This window comes from Pongo abelii, chromosome 14 (genome assembly GCF_028885655.2).
Source record: "Pongo abelii isolate AG06213 chromosome 14, NHGRI_mPonAbe1-v2.0_pri, whole genome shotgun sequence".
Classification (NCBI taxonomy): Eukaryota; Metazoa; Chordata; class Mammalia; order Primates; family Hominidae; genus Pongo; species Pongo abelii.
Window position 1 is genome coordinate 81,453,981 of NC_071999.2, and position 25,020 is coordinate 81,479,000.

Here is a 25,020-nt window from a genome sequence, read left to right on the forward strand (position 1 = left end):
TTATTAGCTATGCCATTATTAGCTATACCATAAAAAACGATGATTATCCAAAATAATAGATACAAAAAAAACCAGTGCTAGCACATCAAAGCACACACAACTGCTTTCTTAATAGAAACGGTATAATTAAAATGCAAATGTGGATGTATTTTAGTCACCCTGCTACTTAGAAGTTGCTTTAAAATAACTGGTCACAATATAGCATAAGAATAAGATTCAAGTACTTTTGGTGATCTAATAGTAAACTCCATAATCTCTGGTTGACTTGTGTGCATACTAAAGAGAAACACTGTCTTAAGTTATATTTGATGAAAACCTTTTCCTCACTTTAATTGCCAAAAAACTTTTGTCCACAAAAATTCAGTTCACCTGGGGGATCCTTTTTTTTTTTTTCTTTTTGGAGACAGAGTCTTGCTTTATTGCCCAGGCTGGAATGCAGTGGTGTAATCATGGCTCACTGCAGCCTCAAACTCCTGAGCTCAAGCTGTACTCCCACTTCAGCCTCCCAAGTAGCTAGGACTACAGGTGCGTGCCACCGCACCTGGATAATAATTTTTTGTATAGAGAGACAGGGTCTGACTATGTTGCCCAGGCTGGTCTCTAACTCCTGGTCTCAAGGAGTTGAGCCCTGCCTTGGCCTCCCAAAGTGCTGGGATTAGAGGCATGAACCACCACTGGCCAGGGATTTTCTTAAAATGCAGGGTGTGGTTCAGTAGGTCTGGGGTGTAGCTAGAGATTCTGAATTTTTGGCAGGCTCCCAGGTGACCCTGATGCTGATGGTCTGTGGCCACGCTTTGTGTAGCAAGTGACTGGGTCAGTGGTCCTCCATTTTGACTGTGCATCAGCTGCATCTGAGGGATGGCTGTGTGACTCCCTCTCATGACTTTGACTGGGGTCCCATGTCTATAAATCATAATGCTAAGATATGGACTTAGCTGAATTTCTCTGCTTCAAGTAATAGTTATCTCTTGATTGCTGGCACATACTTGCTAACATTTTTGGCACTGTTAATTGCAGGGTTAGAGGAGGCAGGGACTTTGCCAGATTATAGATAGAAAAGGAGTTGAGGTCACCAAATATCTTGGCTTTAGGATAAATTGATCAGCATCATCATGTATTCAGCTCTTTTTCAGCTCTTTTTTTTTTTTTTTTTGAGACAGAGTCTCGCTCTGTCGCCCAGGCTGGAGTTCAGTGGCACGATCTCGGCTCACTGCAAGCTCCACCTCCCAGGTTCACACCATTCTCCTGCCTCAGCCTCCCGAGTAGCTGGGACTACAGGCGCCTGCCACCAGGCCCGGCTAATTTTTTGTATTTTTAGTAGAGACAGGGTTTCACCATGTTAGCCAGGATGGTCTCGATCTTCTGACCTTGTGATCTGCCCACCTCAGCCTCCCAAAGTGCAGGGATTACAGGCATGAGCCACCGCACCTGGCCAGCTCTTTTTTTAATTGAAAACTTGTTTAAAGTAGGCAAGAACCCTCTCTGGGAATACCAGGCCAAAGTAATCATGACAAGAGTATTTGGTTAATTGACAGGGAGCACTTCCAGGTGGTTTCATTCTGGGAGCTTTGGTTTAAGCTTTGTAAGGCCTTTAGGTCACAGCCCTGAGAACAACTTCACTCATTTTCAGAATTAGGATTTTGATCTTATTTAGGACTTTTGTAATAAATCCTTTTATTAACCTTGTCTCTATTTTTGCACTGTTTATAAAAGTGTCTTTTCACTTTTACTTCTAATGACAGCTCTTGACCCTGTACACTCAGGAAGTTTTTGCAGAAGTGGGTCTAACTGGCTTGATCTTATGAGTAGACATTTCTTTATTGCTACGTTAAGGTTCCTGATGCAGAGTATTCCCTTTATATATTGGAGGTTGTCATGCTTGAAATTTTATCAAATATATATTTTTTGATCCTTCAAGTAAAAATGAAAGTGACTTTGGGTAGGGTAAGAGCCTAGGGTGGTGTAGTACATTTTCATGAGGATTTAGACTTTTGCATAATGAAATGATTCAATGTATAAGAGAAATCTGGAGCATGATGACATTTATGTAAATTAGACTATATATATATATGCAACAGCACTGTTAAAGAACATTTTATTTTATTTCATTTTATTTTATTATTATTTTTTTTTGACAGAGTCTCCCTCTGTCACCCAGGCTGTAGTGCAATGGCGTGATCTTGGCTCACTGCAACCTCCACCTCCCAAGTTCAAGCAATTCTCCTGCCTCAGCCTCCCAAGTAGCTGGGATTATAGACGCCTGCCACTGTGCCTGGCTAATTTTTGTATTTTTAGTAGAGATGGGGTTTCACCATGAGTTATTCAGGCTGATCTCAAACTCCTGACCTCAGGTGATCCACCCACCTCAGCCTCCCACAGTGCTGGGATTACAGGCATGAGCCACTGTGCCCGGCCAAAGAACATTTTAAAAAATTTATATTCATGGGGCACAAGTGCAATTTTCCTACCTTGATATATTGCACTGTGGTGAAGTAGGGGCCTTCAGTGCCTTCATCACTGGAACATTGCAGATTGTATCCACCAAGCAGCCTCCTGTCATCCACCCCCTTCCCATCTCCACAATGCTGTGAGTCCCCATTGTCTGTCATTCACACTCTACTTCCATTTGTATACATTATTTGGCTCCCACTTATGAGAACATGTAGTATTTGTCTTTCTGCATCTGAGTTGTTTTGCTTAAGATAATGGCCTCCAGTTCCATTTGTATTAGTGCAAAAGACATGATTTCATTTTTTAATGGCTGAATAGTATTCCATTGTGGATGTATACCACATTTTATTTATCCAGTCCTCCATTGATGGACACTGAGGTTGATTCCATATCTTTGCTATTGTGAATAGTGCTGCAGAAAACATACAAGTGCAGACATCTCTTTGATGTAATGATTTCTTTTTCTTTGGGTAGATGTCAAGTAGTGGGATTGCTGGATCATATGGTAGTTCTATTTTTAGTTCTTTGACAGATCTCCACACTGTTTTCCATAGAGACTGCACTAATTTACATTCTCACCAGTAGTGTATAAGCATTTCCGTTTCTCTGCATTTTCTCCAACATCTGTCATTTTCTATCTTTTTAATAATAGTCATTCTGATTGGAGTAAAATGATATAGTGGTTTTAATTTGCATTTCTCTGATTAGTAATGTTGAACATTTTTTCATATTTTTATTGGCCATTTGTCTTCTATTGAAAAAGGTTTATTCATATCCTTGGCCCACTTTTTAATAGGTTTAGTTGGATTTTTGTTGTTCATTATAAATTCTGGATATCAGTTTGCTGTTGGATGTATATAGTTTGCAAATATTTTCTCCCATTCCACAGGTGACCTTTTCACTTTGTTGATTATTTCTTTTGCTGTGCAGAAGCCTTTTAGTTAAATCCCATTTGTGTATTCTTCTTTTTGTTGCCTGTGCTTTTGAGGTCTCTGTCATACATTCTTTGCCTAGACAAGTGGTATGGTTTGGCTGTGTCCTCACCCAAATCTCGTCTTGAATTGTAGTTCCCATAATCCCCAGGTGTCATGGGAAGGACCTGGTGGGAGGTAATTGAATCATGTGGGTTGTTTCCCCCATGCTATTCTTGTGCTAGTGAGTGAGTGCTCACAAGATCTGATGGTTTTATAAGGGGCTCTTCCCCTTTCGCTCAGCACTTCTCCTTCCTTCTGCCATGTGAAGAAGGAGGTGTTTGCTTCCCTTTCTACAATGATTGTAAGTTTCCTGAGGCCTCTCCAGTCCTGTGGAACTGTGAGTCAATTAAACCTCTTTTCTTATAAATTACCCAGTCTTGGGCAGTTCTTTATAGCAGCATGAGAATGACATTTACATTTTTGAGCACATTAAAGAAGGCATCTTTAAAAAATAATTTGAGACAGGTACACTAAAATCCCAGACTTCAGCACTATGTAGTTCACCTGTGTAACCAAAAACCACTTGTTTCCCTAAAGCTATTGACATTAAAAAATTAAAAAATAATTTGAGGTGAAATTCACATAACATAAAGTATTAAAACCATTAAAAACCATTTTAAAGTACACAATTTAGTAGCATCTATTACATTCACAATGTGGTGTAACCATTAAACATTTCTAATATTTCAAAGTAAAACCTCTTAACATTAAGTGTTTTCTCCCCATTTCCTCCTCCTCCATTCAGCTTCTGGCAGCTACCAACCTGCATTTCGTCTCTGGATTTATCCATTCTGGATATTTGATACAAATGGAATATGTGACTTCTCTTTACTGGCTTCTTTCACTTACCATAATGTTTTGTACCACATATCAGTACTTCATTCCTTTTTATGGCTGAATGCTATTCCGTTGTATGGATAGACCACAACATGTTTATCCATTTACCTCTTAGCAGACATCAGAACTGTTTGTACCTTTTGATATGTACATGTACATGCATGTACATGTACATGTAATGTACTTATTTAGGAATCTTTTTAATTCTTTAGGATATATATAGGATATATACCTGGGGGAAGGCATCTTTTGAATAGAAGGGAATGGGAGTGAGTGGGAATGTGGGATGAGGAGGAAAATAATTAAAATAACAAAATAAAATGAGAGAGCCCTTATATTGACTGATAAGAGCTTGCTTAAATAGGAATGATGAATTCAACTTTGGGTCCTGACGTTTCTTCCCAAGCACTTACATTACTGATAAAAGAGCAAGGACATGTGCTATAATGATGTGAAAATATGTTACTGGATAAATGCTTTTGGAAGGAAAATGGGTTGAAAGGCTCTGAAAGGTGAGGTGTTAACAAAGACCTGTCTTACCCTTGGCACCAGTGTAAGAATATTCATATTGGCCTTATGCTGTTCTCATTAACACTCTTTTCAGGATTTATAATGGAAATAGAGAAGAGTTAAGATTCCATTGAAGTGTATAATTGTGTTTGTTGCAAACTCAAAATATTGGGTGGAGGTGGAATGTAACCCTACATTTGGGGTCAAGAGAATAAGAATGAGCGCTGCTTCTCTCCCCACCTTTTCCCTCAAGGGATGAGGCATTCCAACACTGGAAGGTCAGGGGAGTGGTAGCTTTGGCAGGACTGGTAGGAGGCTTGAGTAGGACACAGACTCGCAGAGTGAAAGACCAAGGAGGTCTTTCAGATTCTGGGTGGTCCCTCACCTGTTGCCAGCGGCTGGTCTTCACTGTCACTTATTATTTACTCATGAGTCTTCTGGAGTTTTTGCTCATGAAATGTCCACTTTATTTGATTTTCAAATTCTTTGGGTAGTTTTTCTTATGGCATCATTTGCCTCTCTATTCCTGAGAGAAATCTCTTGTTGTTTTCTCTCCCTTGTTTTCTATAATGGTATTCTCTTCCCTTGTTTTCCATATGCTATTCTCTTCTGCTTTTCTTCTGATTTATCTGGATGCCAGATATTTTTCTCCTTTGACTCCTCTTTCTTTAACTGTCCTTTAAATGCTGGTGGTTGATTGTGAATCCTTCTTTCTCTTTGCTTTCAGGGCAAGGAGGGCACATTGACATCCCTAATTTCAATGACTACCAATGTGTGCTAGACTCCCAAACCATATTTTAAAATCAAATGTTTCTCATGGGCTGCAAACCTAACTTACTACTAGCTGGGCATCTGAAACTCAACATTTCTAAACGTTTATTTTTCTATTCTAAATTTTTAACTGGTCTGTATTCTTTATTATTAAAATCTTGTGGTAGCCAGCTTCCAGAATGGTCCCAATGATTCTCACTTTGTGATATTCTCTTCCTTGTACCTAGGAATTGTACCCAATTAACTAAGTGATCTACTGGGGAGATTCCATTCTTCTAGTGAGGTGACCTACAGAGTGTTGAAGTGATGCCTCGATTCTTCTTGTGGATTATAGTAAAATGTGAGAGGAGAAAGTGAAGAATAGAGTGACAAACATGAGAGAAATAGGAATTACTGCTTTTGAAAATTGTCAGTCTCTTTAGTAAGTAAATGATGCTAGAATTGAGAAGTGGTTTTCAGGCATAGATTAAATTCAGAGCATTTGCAGGAAAATAAGGCCTAAAAACGAGTTGAGGATGTGGTTGTAAAATTCTTTGAGTTCTTAGATTCAAGACGGTACCTTGCAGATCTGTCCAGTCAAGGAATAGGGCTTCTAAGAACCTTAAGGATGTTGTCCTCCAGTCATCTCAGCAAGAGACCAAGGTAGAGAGGGGCTACTCTTGAAGAGATTTATGGGTGCAGCTTTTGTCTAATGGAATGAACCCCAATAAGATTCACGGAAGATCTGCAGTATCTTTGAGAGAATTGTATTTGCAGAAACACTGCTAGCTGAGACTGAAAGGAATAGAGGATCATGAAATTAAGAGACCCTTAATTCTCTCAATTGCTATGGGTAGGGTAAAGAAGTAGATTGAAAAACCTACATAGCCACAAAGATAGGCTACTTTTCAGTGAAAAGCAAAGATGACTTTTAGGGTGGCACCAATAATCCAGGGGGTGTAGCCAAAAACCATGAAGTATTACCTGGCCTTGAGTCTTCATGAAGGAACTGCCAACCTGTGTCTTGAAGGATTTCAGAATTTCTGTGGACCAGTGACTCCTGTGTGCCTTTCATTGCTCTACTCTCTGACCTAGAGAGTCTATAGTAATTATCGTAACACCTGTCACTCTATTGCATGTTTGGAGTGTGGGAGCAGGTAACTTGTCTTAGTTCACTGGCATTCAAGTTGAGAGGAACTTTACTCAAGGGCCATACTTAAGGAATTACACCTGAAGAGCCTCTGACACTCCTGGATCTGACTTATATGATGAGATTTTGGAATTCGAGTTCACCCTGTAAAGGGATGAATATTTTGGGGCCTTATTAGGGAGTGTATTTTGCACATGGTTGGGACATGAATCACTGAGGTGGGTCCAGAGAATGAAATGTAGTAGACAGTCCCCCAGAAAGCCCTCCATGATTCTCACCTCCTGGGTGTTTATGTTCTTTTATACCTACATGGAATAGGGCTGATCTGTGTAACCAACAGGATGTTGAGGAAATGATGGAATGTGACTTCAAAAGCTACATCATAAGACATTGCAGCTTCCATCTTACTCCTTGGATCACGGGTTCTATCATGCAGCCCTTTGGAGATGTCCATTTGGTAAAGAACCGAGGCTTCCCAACAATCAGCCCTGATTTGTCAGGCACATGAGTGAGCCGCCTTGGAAACAGCTCCTCCAAGCTCCAGGAAAGCCTTGAGATGACTGTAGTCATGGCTGACATCTCAATTACAACCTAATGAGAGGTCCCCCAATTCAGAACTATTCAGCTAAGGCCACTCCTGAATTACTTTCAGAAACTATATGAAGTCATGAACACCTATTCCCTTAAGCTGCTAAATTTGGGGATAATGTATTATGCACCGATAGATAACTAATAGGGTACTACAGTGAACAAATACAAACCTTGATTATCTTGGTAGATCTTTGTGGCTTCCCCATCCTACCTCAGTGGTAAGAACTGCTGTTCCTGATCATTAAGCTCTCTAAGTTACCCTAGCCCACTCCACCCCACACCTGTTAGGACTGCTTTGTAATTGATTCAAGGATAAGGGGTGGAAGGGAGATGGGAGACAATATGAAAATCTTAAAGCCATGTGTCTGTTCTTGCCTGCCTCTCAGAGGGCCAATTTTAGAACCATTAATTTGTAGTGTCTGCCTTTATTCATAGTCATAGAAAAATTTAAAGCTAAAAGGAGCTATTAGATACATTTAGGGTTCATTGTTTCTGTGTGTGTGTGTGTGTGTGTGTGTGTATGTGTGTGTGTGTGTGTGTCGGTTTGTCTTTGAGAAGCCACCTTTGGTCCTGAAAGTACAGGGTTTACAGATGTTTAGAGCAGGATTTTGACATGAAGTATTTTATGGAAGTTGGGTAATGAAATATTTGTGTGATGGGTTGGGCCAGGGAGGGTTGGGCTTCCCTTCTCTTGCAGAGAAAAATGATTGCCCTTGATAATGGGTTACAGATTCACAAACTGCTCATTTCAGGGATGAGGAAAATGGGGCCAGAAATGTTAACTCTCTTTCCAAAGCCACACAGTTGTTTAGGGACAAAGTTAACTTGGAGTCCTGGTTACTAGTCCAATTAGATAAGATTTGTTTTAATTTATCCTTTATTTTCCCTCTTATTTTTGCCAATTTCAAGTGAAAATGATTTCATTAAATGAGAACTAAATACTTCCCTTTTAATGTGTTGAGCTGGGTGTGGCTTCTTGAAGTTTTAACTGACATGAAAATTTTATTTTATAATTTTATATATACCCTTAGGGAAGTCTTTGCCTGGATCCTTTGAAATCGCAAGGAATAAATTACCAGTGAGCTCAAATCCAGTAGGAATGACTGAGACTACATTACCAATCTTAGTACAACCTCGTCCTGCTGCATAGGCCATATGTGACTTTGTTTACAAAGTTGTACTGTGTTAAACTTGAGCATCATTGAACGATTTAAAAGATTTTCTGCTGTTTTGGTTAAAATAAAGCCTTTATTTAAGGCTAGAGTTTAACCATATTAATTTGTATCTTCTCTTGAACTTTGTCTTCAACTAAGTATAGTCACTTTAGATATCAAGTGCTTTCTCTCTACTTTGTTGGTTTTTGAGGAGAGTTTGGCTTATCTATCCTTATCAATCTGTACTTATTTGTCAACCAGATGAATGCTATTATGTTTGTATGAAATATGTGAAGAATCATTTTGGCTCTCATTTGACTAAGTTTACTTTTAGTTTAACCTTATTTTAATATTTTATGTAATACTTTAAACATTCAGAACCAAATCAAATTGGTTGAATTGGTGTGAAGACTTCTAATGGTTTGTTTTTCCTTTATTGATATGAGACTTGCATCCTGTGTGTATTAGTTCATTTTCACACTGCTATAAAGAACTTCCTGAGACTGGGTAATTTACAAAGCAAAGAGATTTAATTGACTCACAGATCTGCATGGCTGAGAAGGCCTCAGGAAGCTTACAGTCATGGCGGAAGGGGAGGCAGACACGTCTTACATGGTGACAGGTGAGAGGGAGCGAAGGGGGAAGAGCTCCTTATAAAACCACCAGATCTCCTGAAAACTCACTCACTATCACGAGAACAGCATGGGGGAAACTGCCCCCATGATCCAATCGCCTCCCTCCCTTGGCATGCGGGGATTACAGGTCCTTCATTGACATGTGAGGATTACAATTTGAGATGAGAATTGGGTAGGGACACAGAGCCAAACCATATCATTATGGAACTTGGGGTATTGGTACATCCAACCATCTTTTCTTGCCTGCTTCTCAGAGGGTCAATTTTAAAACCATTAATTTGTATCATTTGATAATTACAGATAGTATACCTTTTAGAAACTGTGGGCCTAACAAAATTATCACATTTTGCTCCTCTTGGAATTTTGCCAATAAATTATGTCTCCTTTTTCCATAATAAGTCAAACGAAAAACAAAATAAACACCTTTCATTGAGCTGTTCAACTTTTGACTTGCAAGTTTCTTTACTCTTTGACTTCATCTTATTTAAAATGATTTGTGGATTTCATCTTTCAGCTAGGTAGTTCTCACTGCTTTTTACTGACAGTAGATTGGAATGACCTCCTACCTGTACAAATAGTGGCTTTTTAGAATGTCTCTTTCCTTAGTAATCAGTGGGGCTTTTCTCTTGCCACACCTTTCCTTGTGCTTTCCCGAAATCCCCTTACTCTCCAAGAACCCAAGCTGTAGAATTTAGCCACTTTATCTTAGGAAAAGAGTAATTGCCTTTCTCCAAGTGGCAGACTATCTTCTGGTCTGTGAAAGTCACCTCTTAGGGAGGGAGGTGAGGTTTCAAGGAGGCTCACACCATAGAGGTAGCATTACCAGCTGCCTCAGTGGACAGATGTGTGTTGGCATGCTGGGGGGCCACCCCTTTATCTGAGAACTGTAACAAAGTGAATATGGAGAGCCTGCCTGGGACTGTCACAAGCTCAACCCCATGAAGTATTTTCTTTTCTTCTTTTTTTTTTTTTAGAGTAGTAGAGATGAAGCCTAAGTTAATTCTGGTAACCAAATGTATGTCTCTGAAATGTAGCTGGCTTTAAAGTGGCATATACTGTAATCCGTGTTTGTGCAGCAGTTTACATTAACAAAAAGCACTGGTTTGTGAATGGAGGATTTGGGCTTTGAAATTAGATATGAGGGCAACCTTGGAGGGAGGGGATAGGCTTTCATTTTTTTGGAGGCAGCTCTTCAGGCAGGTGCAGGGAGTGAGTAATGTGCCACACAAACTATGCAATTTAGCCAATGAACGCTAGGTTTCTCCTCAGTCCTATAGTATGGTTTCCCTGCCTGTCAAGAGCCAGCTCAACAACCAAACCCAGATTCCAGGTGTGGTATTCCACAGTCGCTCTGTAATTTGTAATCATAGAAACAGAATGTTCCTCCTCTTATTTCTTCCCTGCCAACAGTTTCTGGGTGGGTGAATGTCAGTAGCTGGAGTTATTTTTAAACAGGAGAGGTGAGGCTTGCCGTGCAAAGCTGGGAAGAGGGCGTTTGTTTGCAGAGCAGAGCTGACATCAAAGTGTAGATTACTGCTCAGTGGCTAGGCACTTGTCCTGTAACAGGTAATGTTTAACGTGCCAGTCACAAAGATCACAGAAACAGTGTATGCCCGGGCATAAGATAGCACGACCGTGTATGCTCTGGAGGACTGAAAGGCTGTACAAGCCCTATGTATTTTTTTTTCAAATATACATATGCATGGGTCTTGCTGCCACCTCTTTTGCTGACTGTAATTGGACTTTGAAGCTTCGAAGTTATATCATAAAAATTTGTAACCTTTGTCTGAGAGAGAGCTCAGCTAAGCAATCACTTTCCACTTCTTTTCACAGGATAATATAAACGTTTTCTTGAAAGCTTGTGAACAGATTGGATTGAAAGAAGCCCAGCTTTTCCATCCTGGAGATCTACAGGATTTATCAAATCGAGTCACTGTCAAGTAAGTTTCAACAGTTTGTTAGATGTATATATTTAAACTTAGGGCTTGTAGCTTAAGTGAAAAGAATTGCTGAGAGTTCATGATTACAGAAAAATTCTTCCGCTCTCTCTGTTTTTCTCTGTTCTCATTCTAAAAGAGACTGTTTTAAAAATGGCTTAGGGACTGTGAATGTGAAGCTGTTTGTAACTCATAACATAGCATAGTCTTACTATAAATCTCTATACCGACCAAAATGGTAATGTTAATATTTTAATGCGTGTCCAACATGGTAGTGTTTGGTTGCTAATGCTGAGGATACTCATTATACTGATAAAGTGAATTTAGGGATTATATTATAGCTTGCAGAGTAACAACAATCTTCAAATTTTTTTATATATTTGGAATTAAGACATAATTATTAGCATAAAAATTAGATAGGACAGTGGTAAAAAAGAATCTCTTAATATTGTGAAGGCAGCAGTGCCTGGGACCAACATGTAATGCCAAGGACCTTGTCGGTTGTGGCTGACTTTTAAAAATGAGCTGTTTTTCACGATTTTAATAGTGTGGATGAGAAAGTGAAAGTGGGGGTGAGAGCAAGTATGCCAGTATCTGTTAGATTTTTGGTGGAAAATGGTGTTTGTGTGGGAGTATACAGTTTCAGGAAATCTGGTTTTAAGCTCTTATGATATTTATTTATATTTCCTATAAATCTAATTTGCTTCTAGGCAATCAATAATAAACTGTGTTATTAGATAAAGGTGACAGGAAAATTATTTAATTTTATAATAACTATCTCTTTGTCATCCTGCCTCTTAAACCTAATTAACATTTTTGCAAGGGAGAAAATAAACACCTTATTCTATCTATAGAAATAATGAAAATGGAAAAATCTGTTTCTACCAGTTCAAAGATTTAGCTTATGTGGTTAATATCCCTGTGTAAAACCTTTAATAGTTATTTTTAAAACTGGATGACCAATTATTTTTTCTGAAGAAAAATAACCAGCTATGTAAGTATCTTTGATAGTACACATTGTCTTCTAGCAGTACACAGAACAGCCCAAAATCCAGGTAGACTTAGTCTTCTAAAGTCTAACAATATATGTTTTTAAATGAACACTGTTTTGAACCTGCTTCTAGTTCTGTTGAATGAGCTTTTCTAAACTCCATGGTAATTAAATGTACGTGGGAGGGATAAATCTGCCTGCATTTCTGACTAATCGAAAGATAGTTTAGAGATTCTAAATTTCATCACCAAAGTGAAATGTTTGTTTCTATAGTATGTAGGGGTCATGTTTACTTTCCATAAAAATTAAATATTTGGATGTATTTGTTTTATTTTCCCTTATCAACATATTTCTTCATAAGGCCTATCTGATGGGCAAAGAAACTTTAGACTTTGAAAATCTTTTCCTTAAGTTGTTGATGCTTGTTAAGCGTTAACGTGCTTCCCCCTAAAATAATATACTCTGTTTTGAAAGTCTGTAGCCTATATTTGAGTAGGCTAAGGACTAGGTGAAACATGTTTGTTGGCTCCCAAGTCCCAGAGTGCTTGCCTGGAGCCTGTTTCATGAGATGTTGGGCCTAAAATGTTTCAGACAAATTAGTATCTGGGCTCAGCCTTCAGTGAAATTACTGACAAACTGAAACTGCGAGGTCACGTAGTTATAGCTGTAGTGAGAAGTATGCAGAACAACTTGTTTCAGTGGAAACCACAAGTTCGTCAAAGCAAGATGTGCCTAAGTAGTACCTGTGAGAATGCCTGAGCGGGAACCTTGACTTCACTTAAGAACATTTCTCCTGATAATTCTATCTCATTGGACCAAAAAGCAAAGGGGTCGACCCTGGGTATGCTGCAGTGGAAGCACTGGAGCCTCCCAGATGAGACACAGGAAAGTGGCAAGCAACTTTTTAAAAAATGTTGTCCAAGCTCTTATGCCCTGAGATAGCACTTTTACTAAAGGAAGCAGATTTAAAGAAAAACAAATAATTGCTCACTAAATAGTAATGCATTTTAGCTTTTTAAAAATATATAATGTGGAGACTCCTTTGGGTCAAAATTCTTGTCCTGTCATTATTGTAGATCGAAGGACTTAGTGTTGGTTAGATCAGTGGTTCTCAACTGGGGGCAGTTTTGCCAACCAGGGGATGTTTGGCCACTTCTGGAGACACTTTCGGTTGTCATAGCTGGGTGAAGGTGCTACAGGAATCTAATGGGTCAGGGATGCTGCTGAATACACTTTAATGCACGGGATAGCCTCCACAACAAAAAATTTTCCTACTCCAAATATTCATAGTACTGGAGTTGAGAAACTCTGGCTTTAGATTTAGAATTTCTTGTTTATTCCCTCCCTGCCAGCAAACTAGTCATGTGGAAATGAAGGATACTGACTATGTCACCTTTGACACTCTACTAAAATATAACTTTTATATACAGACATAATTTATGCATTTCTGTGTTAGTATGTTTATTGTCTGTTTAAATGGGAAGGCGCATTGTAACTTGTCTGAGAGTGTGGCAATATGTGTGAGTACTTTGAAATTATTTTGCATATCTGTATGCATTAAATTTAACAAGGCATAGCAAATGATTTGATTATTTAAAATGCTGTATTATAACTGCCCAGACTGCATCTACCAGTGCATAGACTTGTTGTTGGCCTTGCTGCAAACTCGATCTAATCATGATGCATACTGAGAGCAAATAGGAAAGGACAGTCGATATCATCCGTGTTGGCAAATGAGGGGAACTTTTTTGTTAGTGGGCAGTGGTGATAGTTGCTATATGGAGCCCAAGGAGAGTTGTGTGTATTGGAAATTAGTGGCGGTAGCAGAAGCAAGTAAAGAGCTGTTGTTAATGAATAGTTTCAATAATCCAGGACTCCAAATATTTTTCAATTTTCTAGCTATCTGAAATTTACAATTTAATTCACAGTAATAACTATTCACCAATCAGACAGAGCTAGAGTATTCTTAATATTTCTGTAAATTATCCTATTATGTGTTCTAATTTTCTAATGATTATTTTACTTTGTAGGAAGCAGTAGTTTTAATTTTTTCAAGTGCATTTGAATTATTCTATTTATTTAGGGACTACATGTATTCAAGCATCAGGTGACACCTTTAATTTTGATATTCCTGACTTAATGGGTACGCTCCAACCTCTTTTCTTCTCAAAATGCTAATAAGCAAATTTATGATTTAGTCTCCATGAATGGTAGATTGAGATCTACCCCAATCTGAGGCCATGAAATCAATCTTTTGTGTGGATGAAAAACTGGATCATTATTCTTAACCATTTACTAAACATCCATACTGAGCACACACTCTCTGCAAAGAAAACGTGGTGAAGTTCCCACAGAGCCATCTGTGCAGGCCTTCCGTAAAAGGGCTGTAGGAGATCAAGCATAATGGCCCCACCAGCCTGCCACAGCACACTGGAGAGCTCCTCTGGCAAGTGTCATGGTCTTTGTGGTGGCATCTGGTCATTAAGAGAGGTACAGATCAATGGCTTGTAGTAGAAAGCAACTTGACACAGTAGCCTAGAGGTCCCATATTGGAGAACTTGAAGTTGGCAGAAAGGTAGGGTTTAACCATTAAAGGTTTTAACTTTATATGTCTAGCAGTATTTATATGTCTAGCCTTGTATTTAAACCATTGCTCTATATATCAAAAATTTTAAGCTGAGAAATTGAACAGATTGTAAACATGTTTCTTCTTTCCACCCCCTTACCATTCCAATCCAGTTTTTGGCACGTCTTCAGATACATTCTGTTCATAATATCATTACAGAATGGCAATGACTTTTAACACTATTTGTCATGCAAAGAAATTCTTTTCTAGTATAGACTTATTCTATTATCTAGAGTATTGATATTTTAAGTATGAAGTATAACTTTAAGTAAACATTGATATTAACTGAGTTTGTTTTTTTAAGTCTGTTGAAATGAAAGTACAGAAATTAAAAATCTATTCTCTTTACACATGCTAGTTGCCAAAGGAACAGTAGTTGGAATGAAAATTAGTGTTAACATATTCCCATCAGGAAAATAAAGGTCTCAAAATGATATTTTAAGGATGTAACTGTTCGCTAAAGCTTCAGAAGAGTGCTTGATTTTGTGGCAGTGCTCTAAAGTCATTTCTTAGGAATCAGGTTCCCAGATGGCACTCTGTTTTAACAGTCTGCCAAATTGGGCTTGAGGTATGTAAGTGTATATGTGTATTTAAGGTTTATTCATATAAGTAAAAATATACCTAGTTTGAATTATTTAATTTCTGCTTTTTAAAATAATTTAAACCTAGTTTTACTTTTTTTTTTTTTTTTTTTTTGCAAGTACATGTCTTTCAAATGAGTTTCTCAACATCTTCATCTTTTTTTTTTTTTTTTTTTAAGCTAGCTTAACAATATCCAAACTTGGATCTGCAACTTGAGCATGGTGACTTCCACCTGTCAACTCATGTGACTATTTTAAAATGTACCCTTTCTGCCAACTATTAGAAAAGCATAAAATGAAAAGGAAGTTGATTGCGTTGTATATGTCTCTATCCCATTCAACCATTCGCTGTTGTGAAGTGCTTACTGGAAGGGATGGAACATTGATTCTGGGTGGCTGAGGCTCTTTTTAAGACCATCGGCAAAAATGTATGGTCAAATTTGGAAATGCTCTTTAATGACAAAGTTTGAATATCTAAGAGTCCTAGCTGCAGGGAAAGGTTGTGGGATATGAGGCAGGTCTGATGCTGGGACAAGCCATGGAATAATTCAAGTTTTATCTATATCTGTTTTTCTCCATTTCTAGTTCTTAATCTATTTCTCAGATAGCCACGTTTCTGAATGCCAGCGCTTCTTCCTTTGCTCTCTACTCCCTCAAATCCAAAAAAGCCCTGGGGTCTGATTCTGTCTTGGCCTACTGGATAAGCCTTCGTGCTGTGGACTTCCCTGGCCAGGGTCTGTATCTTGAAAACTATCCTATCTTATGTTCATTACTCCGAAGGGCCTCACTTGGTGGCCAGTCTAAATAGCAGTTGACATGAGTTCCTTCATGGGAGAATGAAAGTTGTTTGTCTCCTGTGATCAGTTAGCATTTGTTTTACAATAAGGACCTTTGAAGGGTTAAACCAAAGAGATATTTTTGTTGGAGATTCTTCTTTCAAATGATTGTCTGTAGGGCCGCCTATGTTGACTTAATCCAACTTTTAAAATTGCTAATGCTGAAATACCTGTAGTTCCCTCAGTCTTTTTTTTTTTTTTTTTTAATGTGAGCTTTACCAGTAACCAGAAGTATTAAGCATTGTTTTTCTGACTTTCATGTGCTATTCTGGCCTGATTTAAGTGATTATTTGTGTGAGGGTATAGGCCTTGGGGGTATGTATGCTTAAATCTATTTCTGGAGCTACAGAGTAGAAAATGGCACTTCATCCAGTAGGAGGAAATTTTGGTTTTAGAGAAGTCATGACTTGTTTGTTATACAATGAACATTGATTCAGCATCTTCTATGTGGCATATACTTACACAGACATAGATAAGATGGAGACCTGCCCTCAGTGGGGTTCACATTATGATTGGGGAGATGGCCCTGTAAATTCACAGCTGGAATACATTATATAAAGATAAACGCACAGATTTCTCTGGAAATACAGAGATGTGCAGTCATTTCATCTTTTTAATCAGGAAACTCATCTAATTGGAGATGACATAGGTTTCTCATCTGGGCTTTCAAAGGACTTTTTATTTCCTCTACGTCTAGAGACTTGAAACTATTTGAGGACAGGAAGTATGTATTATTTCCTTTATCTCCTTGGTTCCTGTTACTATACGTCTTTGCGTGTTTATTTGAAAACTGATTTCAGTTACAAGGACTTCCTGGATATCTTAAAACTAGGCTTTGAAGATGGGGAAAAACCTGTCTTAATCTTTGCCAACTCATCCTCTTTTTATTCTCATTATTCAAATGCAAAGCAAATCTGGGAAAGCAGTCACTGAACTTTTGGTTTCAGTTGCCTTTTACTTATACCAGAATAATGATAATGACATGGCGTATTACAAGATAATCTAAAACTTATGCAGTTTAAGAGGAGTGTGTGTTTCATTTCTGTATGTAATAAACTAAAATGGGAACTTTGGACTATGTGCCTTTCAAGGTAGTTCAAAGTTTTAATAAATCCTTGTGCTGATGTGCCAATAATAAATGTTAAGAATGCTTAACTGACATTTAAATAATTTTTTTATATAAAGTGTTAGAAACATTTCGGTGTCTTCATATCATAATCACTGATCACTTTTTATCTTGTGAAACAAATCTAAAGTGTATACTTGAGACTTTCCGGTAGGAAAAATATGGTGGTTATATAGGTAGTTGTAATATCTTGGTAGAAGCTCAAGGGCAAAGAATAGAACATTTTAAAAGCAGGAACCCATAGGAAAATAATTTTTTATGAGAAGTCATCAATATTTAAGAAATTTTACCAACAAGTTTACAGTAAGCCTCACTCCTTCTAAAGTCAAGTTACCTGCCTTAGTACTTTTTACCTTTGTCTAGTATTAAACATCAAAGCCTGCCCTCCTCCTCAAAAAAGTCACATTAACTTTGACTTTGGCATAATGAGAAAAACATTTGAAGGATCTGAACACAGAGAAATTTGAAGATTTCTTCACAGTTTATTTGAGATGTTTCTACTAAATCCCAGGCTGAGTTTGTCACTTTCCAGGAAGGAACAAGCACATTGAGCGGATGTGTATCCATGGTTGTGAACAGAATCATCTTTGACGAGAGCAGAGATTTTGGTATTCCCTGACTTGGGTTTAATCTTATCATATCAGTTAGTAGCTGAATGACCTTAGACAGATTACTTTTCCTCCCTGTAATGGCTTTGCTTCTCCATGAGTTCAATTTTATGGCAAATAATTATTTATTGCTTGCTCTGTGTCAAACTGTGTGCTAAACCCTGGTAATAGTAAATCAGACAGTTGTAATCGCTATTTGCTTGGAACTTGGCAAATCATATCATTTGGGTGATACCCCTACCTCACAAAGATGTTGTAATGATTAAATGAAGTCAGGTATATAAAGTATATAGTGCCTGTATATAGTAAGTGCTCCATAAATGGTATTGAATTATCATTCTGATCATTTTCATAATTTGGCTTCCCTTGTTTTGACTTTAAGAAGATACATGTCTCCTGTAGGAAAACACAGAGGAAAAAATCTGGCCTCTGGCTGCTTAAATTTTGCTTACAAACTACAAGCTCTTTATTTTTGAGAATTTAGGCCATTTAAAACTTATCCCTTTTCTCCATTGGGAGCAGATATTAAAACAAATGTGTTTTTCTGACATTTATGGTTAATCAAATTGTTGATAAAATCAACAATTTATCCATTTTATTAGAATATCAAAGCTGGAGACCAGAGAACAGACAGCTAAGTTATTTGCTCTTGCCTCTGTGTATGTGGGGCCAACACAATTGAATTAACTTTTTCAAGACCAAACTTCTTTCTGTATTTTCTAAAATCTTTGAAATTTTTAAATCTGATTTGAATGTTTCCTTAGAAAGTTTTATTTCCCTCACTTTTTAAAATCTAAACTAGTCAGTGACACCAAATCTAACCCAAAGCTTCACACCGTTTATGAGTTTATTTTTATTGTTGTTCCATTTTTTTTCCTTCATTTCTGTGAAAAGTGTCATTTTGGTCATAAAGAGGTTATCCTTTAGATAAGAAGCTATTATCTGAAAGGTTTTTGTAGAGCTTATGAATATTTTTCTTTTTGGAATAGGTGTTCAAAATCTTGTCTTTACTGAATTCAAATGTACATCGCAGTCACATTTTCCTCTTAGAGAAAACTTAGCTGCTCCTTTTGGACTTCTCTCATTTGCTTTATTCATTAAAAGGCTATTACACTAACAACATGAAAAATCTTGATTATGTTATTTGAAATATTTGTTTTTTTACCTTAGACATTAAAAAATTATAAATAGCAATAGGTACTGTTAGAGATGAAAGCCATGCTTATTATTTAGTTCCAGTGTTACTTGTGTACAATGAAATGTCAAGAAACTGGGAAGCATAATGTTATGTCAAAATGCATTAAAATAAAACTTTATTTTTTTTCTTTAAAAAAGTAGAACCTGACTATCAAATGTTAGAGTAGGCATGAATGTTGTTTATTGGCTGTTTAGTGTTCCTTTTTTAGAGTTTAGGTTAATGGAGCAGTTATGTTTTAGGGGTAATTGCCCTGGTATGGTTTCTGTCATGCTGAGCAGCAGTCCTGGGTGGCATTGGTTGCTGGTGGATTTATCCTTTGTTTTTCAGAGACATGCCTTTCAGAGTGCCCCTACTAACCTGGGAGGCAGGATTCTGTGTCACTTTATATTTTGAAAACTTTGGTACTAGTGCTTCAGACACCATTAACCAAATATGCACAGTAAACCTAAGAAAACATGTTCCCAAAGAATTACTGTAAAACCTTTAATTAAAAAAAAAACATGGTATACTTGTACACTCAGTAACTCATACTAACATTATTCTTAAATGTAAATGATTGATATTTTTATAGTGTAATAAAATCTCATTAGATTAAAAACACATGTCGAATCTCCACACTGTAGATAAGCCAATTTTTCCTAAGCTGTTAAAGGAAAAAGTGGGGTTCTTATAGGCCTGGGAGAAGCACCTGCTTTGAATTAAGCTGCGTTTGTATTAACCACTGTCAATTTAACAACAGTTTGCTCTGTGTGCTTTGAGCAATTTGAGGGAGAAGTCCCTAGATACTTATCAAGTATTACTGTCGTTACTATATTTCACTGTTTCATTACATTATAGTAATACTGATGGCTGTCCATTGTTTTGAAATGCTTTTTTCTGTATTCTATTTAATTTACTGAGATATGGAGAAAATCATCGAAGGAATTAGTGTATCTGGGTCAACAATTTGGCTGACCAATCACTAGACTTCTTTTGGCTTCATACTGAGAAATAAAAATCTCTAACCCATAGTTATTGTTTATCTCATGCTCAATTTTGTGTATAATAGGGGTATATTCACTTATAAAATGCCCAAGAATAAAGCACACACACACATTATTAAATAAGAACATAGATTTCCAAGGCCTCACAGAATGACATGCCAGATCCTGAAGGTACCTGAATCCTTGTTTGTTTTGGTGATGATTTTTTTTTTTTTTTCTCACTGAAGGGGCCTGGTCCATGTCCTGGAGGAGAAATGGGAGTAGTATCATTAGATATAGGTGTTTATGCCAAGTTATTAAGAAATAGAGCTTTTTGTCCAGGGTAGAGAGAAGCAGCCCAGTGTTGATGGGGATGTGGGTGGGTGGTGTGGGGAGCTTGGCTAGAGCCTCACATACTCTAGCCTTGTTATTGAGTCCTCTCAGTTGTGGACCTTTTGTCTTGTGCCTTGTCAATAGCATCCACTGAATATTTCGTATTCACTATGGACAGATCCCAAATCTTGTGTGTACATAAGAGAAATAAAACCTACTCCTTTACCACCTTGATCTTAAAGCCAAAAGTAGAGAAGCAGAAAAACATGCTTAAGTCTTAATTTTTGCTTTTGGGTCTTAAGGAACAGAAGTGATTGAGTGTGCAACTCTACGGGAATGCTGGATTTGGAGTGATGAATAGCAACGAGGTTAGGAAATCTGTGTATTATAGCCTCCAGAGTATCTCAGAAATATTCCTGTCACTGTGATGCAATGAAGTTTAGACAAACTGGAAGATAAGAGCTTTCGAACACTGTCAAGTGATTTACATAAATTATTTCTAAACTAGTAACAGCCCAGCCAGGTATTTCTCTTTTGCTTCACATGCCTGAATTGCAATGAGGCAGAGAAGAGTAAGTTGCTTAGTTAGGTGACCTTGGGCAGTAATGAAGCTAGGTTTTTCATTCCTGGGGTATCTTTGCCTGCATGCTTATGCTTCTCCCAGTGTGTTGTCTAAACAAACTTAAACAGACTTTAAAAATTTGCTGGCATTCTTTCTAGGGCTATGTAACTAAAATTATCATGAGTTGCTTTTTAACCAGGCCAGCTATACCCAGAATGGATTTGTGTACATGATTGAGAATTCCTTATTTGATATGTGGCAAATATCTTTGCATTATGATCTAAAATTTTTTTTCTAAGTTTGTGAACTAAGTAACTTTGAGTGGATGTATTACAATGTGCCATCAAGTCTCAGATCATTTATTTGATTTTTTTTAAGATCTCCTGATTTTAGGAAGGTTAAATGAGAACACGCGTACCTTAGAATAGAAGAGGTATAGTACAAATGTGGTCCTCTAACACTGGCTAGTTGAGAAATAATGGAGTATTTGGATTTTGATAAGTGTATATAGGTGCCTTTATAGGTTTTATGACTTTCATGCAGATATTTATGAATGTTCCACTGTATTTGCTGTGATAATGGAACATTCTTGTTAAGTGCTGAGGATTGTAAAACCTTACTAATCTAAATTGCTCGGGATCATACTATCACACTTTGACCTTTATAGCACTGGCCTGAAACCTGTCTTTAAAAATAGAATTAGTAAATATATTTTATTTGGAATAATCTCTTGTTTACCAATTTTTAATGCTCTATTTTACTTAATCTTGTTAGAACCAAATTAAACTGTCTCTCTCCTCCAAATGTCCTTGGCTGGGAATAAGTGGTCTTTAAAAAAGAAAACATAACATGGGATATTATTTTGTTGTAATTTAGATCATTACATATTAAATTTTATACAAATAATTAAAGATTAATAATGTGAAGTTCTATTTCAGAGACCAAATTGTAAGCAGAAACATAAATTACAGTAAAAGTATCTACTCTATTGGATTAAAGAAGAAAAATTACTTCAGTAGCAGGATTGCCCAGAATCCTGCTATCAGTGTATCTATTGGAGGGTTATAAACAGGTGGTAAGCATAGCACATCAAGGGTAACAATAAATAGTGCAGTCTAATTCCAGTAAGATGAAACTCTTCTCTGGTTGCAGAAAAGAGAGTGGGTGATCAAATAGTGACTCAGAAAAGCAAATCCGAAGAAATGACTCAAGCACAGAAACACTTTAAGAATTTCTTTACCAAGATTTATAATAAATGAACTTATCATTTCTTACCGAGCCTTTAGAAATAATTATTTCTAACTTTCCAAATGATTGCCATTTATTAGGAGGAAGAAATATTCATTAATCTTTCATTTCATGAATAAGATGATTTAGATTGCCAAAGACACATGAAACTAATAGTAGCCCAAGATACGAATATACCAAAAGAAGACAAACAGGGATAATTCTCCTTTAAATAACTAGTAGATGGGTTAGATGTGATAAACACTTGAGTTTTAAAGCTATTAAATGTATCAGTGAAGGAAAAATACTGCCTTTGAAAGAGTGAGTGGAGAATAGAAAGAAATTGTTTGAATGTTTTGCTTTCATGCCTTTTCTAATCTTACAACCACTTTATAAGATAGGGTGGTTGACTGAGTTTACAGGTACGGAAACTGAGATGCAGGCTTAGTGACTTGCTCAAGGTAACAGGCTTAGTAAATGGTGCAAGTGGAAACCCTCATATGACTCCAAACCCAGTTCTGTTTCTCTTATAAAATTGTCTCTATGTCCAAATGAAGGATATGAAGACTAAATGAAGGAATTCTTTTTTTTAACAAAAGAAAAACATGTTAATGTGTATCTGTCAGACATGGTAATAAGGAAGTTCTGGAGATATGGGGGAGTTTGTAATTTTTAGAAGCTATGGGTAAGAATGTACTCAGACTTTACTGAGAGTTAGAGTGCTTTAAACAAGTGCTTCTCAATGTGCATGTAAAACAACCAGAGATCTTGTTCAAATGCAGACTGATTCATCAGGTCTGGGGCAGGGCTGGGATTCTGTATTTTTAATGAGCCTTCAGGTCTTGCCAGTGAGGACCACATTGAGTAAAAAGGGTTTAGATAATAAAAAATAGTGATCACATGATGGAGTGAGAGTTTAATGAAAGTGGTGGGGATGTAAGTCTTGAGTGTGCATCTAAAGGATGGGTAGGATTTAAATGAGAAGTTAAAGACCACTGCATGTCCAAAGGCACAGAGGCAAGAAGTCCAAATCAGACATTTCACAGAGTCTTCTGGAGGTACAGCATTGGGTAAAGATGAGTTAAATAAGGTCTTAGCTCTTCAGGCCTACATTCTGATGGGGGAAGCTTAAGACATGAGTCTTTAATGGAGGTGGGCAGATTGGAGGCAGGATGAGAGGTAGGTTGGGACAAGCTTGAGTGAGGCCTGTAGTATCCTGGCTAGGGGATTTAAACTTTATCTCACAGGTAATGGGTTTATCACCAAAAGCTTTTGAGCAGATAATTAAAATGCTAAAATCAGAGACTTAGAAAGATAGAGTAATGAAGTAGCCTACACAATGAATTGAAGGAGAACAAGTATGGAGGCTGAGAGAGAGGTAAGGTAATTATTGCAGTCAATGAGTGTGGTGATAGGGAAGCCAACTGCTGAAAGCAGTGAACATGTAGATGAAGAGACGGATGCTAAAGATGTTTGGAGTAAGACGTGATGAGGATTGAGCCAAGTGAAGGAGAAAGAAGAGTTAGCTTTTGAGCTGTGCAACCGTTAACAGAAACAGAAAAGGTAGCTGATTTGGAGGCAAGATGGAAATTAAGTTTTTAACACATTGTGTTGGATGTGACAGTAGAACATTCAAATGGAAATATAGGCATTGTCAATATATTTAAGTAGAAATAAGCACTGGCTTTGTAGATTTGGGAGGCATCTATGAAGCAATAATAGTCATTTGTAGGAAAACAAAGTCCAGCTCTGAGGAAGTGAAGGTGGAAAGAGAAGTATTCCTCATTCCGTTTTTAAAAATGAGCACCTCCTGGTGTTGCTTTTTTTGTTCTGTTTTGTTTTTTGCCTATGCTTTCTTGCTGGTGTAAAATGATGACTGCTGACTCCAAAACCAAGCCATACTTTTTCCATGCTGTTTTCTTCTCTAGGAGACCCTTCTTACCCATCTTTGCCTTTTGTTTTACTTTTTTTTTCCAGCTTTATTGTGGTATCATTTACCTACAACAAAATGTATTCTATTTTGTTTACAGCTTGAGTTTTTGTAAGGAACAGTTGAGTAACCATCACCATAATCAAACTATAGAAGCCTAGAAGTTTTCTCATGTCCCTAAGATCAACCTCTTACTTGAACTCCAGCCACAGTATAGTTCATTATAGTGTTGCTTTTTCTAGAATATCATATAAGAGGAACATACAGTATGTAGTCTGTTGTGTTTTATCCCTTTCAATTTGCTTACTTTTTTGAAATTGATTCATGTTGAGTAATTCGTTATTACTAAGCAGTATTTCCAAATGTAGATTTGCCACAGTTTATCTGTTCACCAGTTGATGGACATTTGTGTATCCAAGTTTTGGCTATTGTGGATAATACTGTTACAAATATCAGTTGTCCCACATTCTCCTCAACATTTAATATTATCAGTCTATTGAATTTAGTCATTCTACTTAGTGCATAGTGGCATTTTATTATGATTTTAGCTCACATTTTCCTCATGACTAGTGATTTTTGAGCATCTTTCCATGTACTTAATGGCTGTTTTAATATACATTGTTATCTGAATGTTTTAAAATCATTTGCCAACTTCTTACAATTGAGTTGTCTTTATCTCATTGAGTTATAAAACTTCCTTATATATTGTGATTAGAAACCCTTTATTAGATACATCGGTTATCTTCTCCCAGTCTGTTACTTGCTGTCTTGTTTCACAGTTTGTCTTTTGAAGAGCAGAAGATTTGATGAAATTACCATTTGGTTATTTTTTCTTTTATGATCCATACTTTTTTGTGTTCTGCTTAACAAATCTTTGCCTAACCCAATGTTGCAAAGATATTATCTAATAAAAAATAATGCGAGGTGATAAGGACTATGAAGAAAAATAAAGCAGGACGAGGAAGAGAGAATGTCAGGAAGGTTCTTTTGGCTATAATATTTTAAGTATATTTTTAGAAAAACCTCTTCAGTAGACTTAAAAGCAAATAAA

The 25,020-nt window shown here is 37.1% G+C and overlaps 1 protein-coding gene across 50 annotated transcripts in view; it reads left to right on the forward strand.

Moving 5' to 3' along the window:
- Window positions 1-25,020, forward strand: part of LMO7 (LIM domain 7) — a 229,217-nt gene that overhangs the window by 121,655 nt on the left and 82,542 nt on the right. For all 50 annotated transcript variants that reach the window (XM_063714955.1, XM_063714961.1, XM_063714960.1 and 47 more), the window contains one exon: window positions 10,886-10,992. In XM_063714955.1, the coding sequence (XP_063571025.1) occupies window positions 10,886-10,992 (107 nt within the window). The remainder of the gene's footprint in view (window positions 1-10,885; window positions 10,993-25,020) is intronic.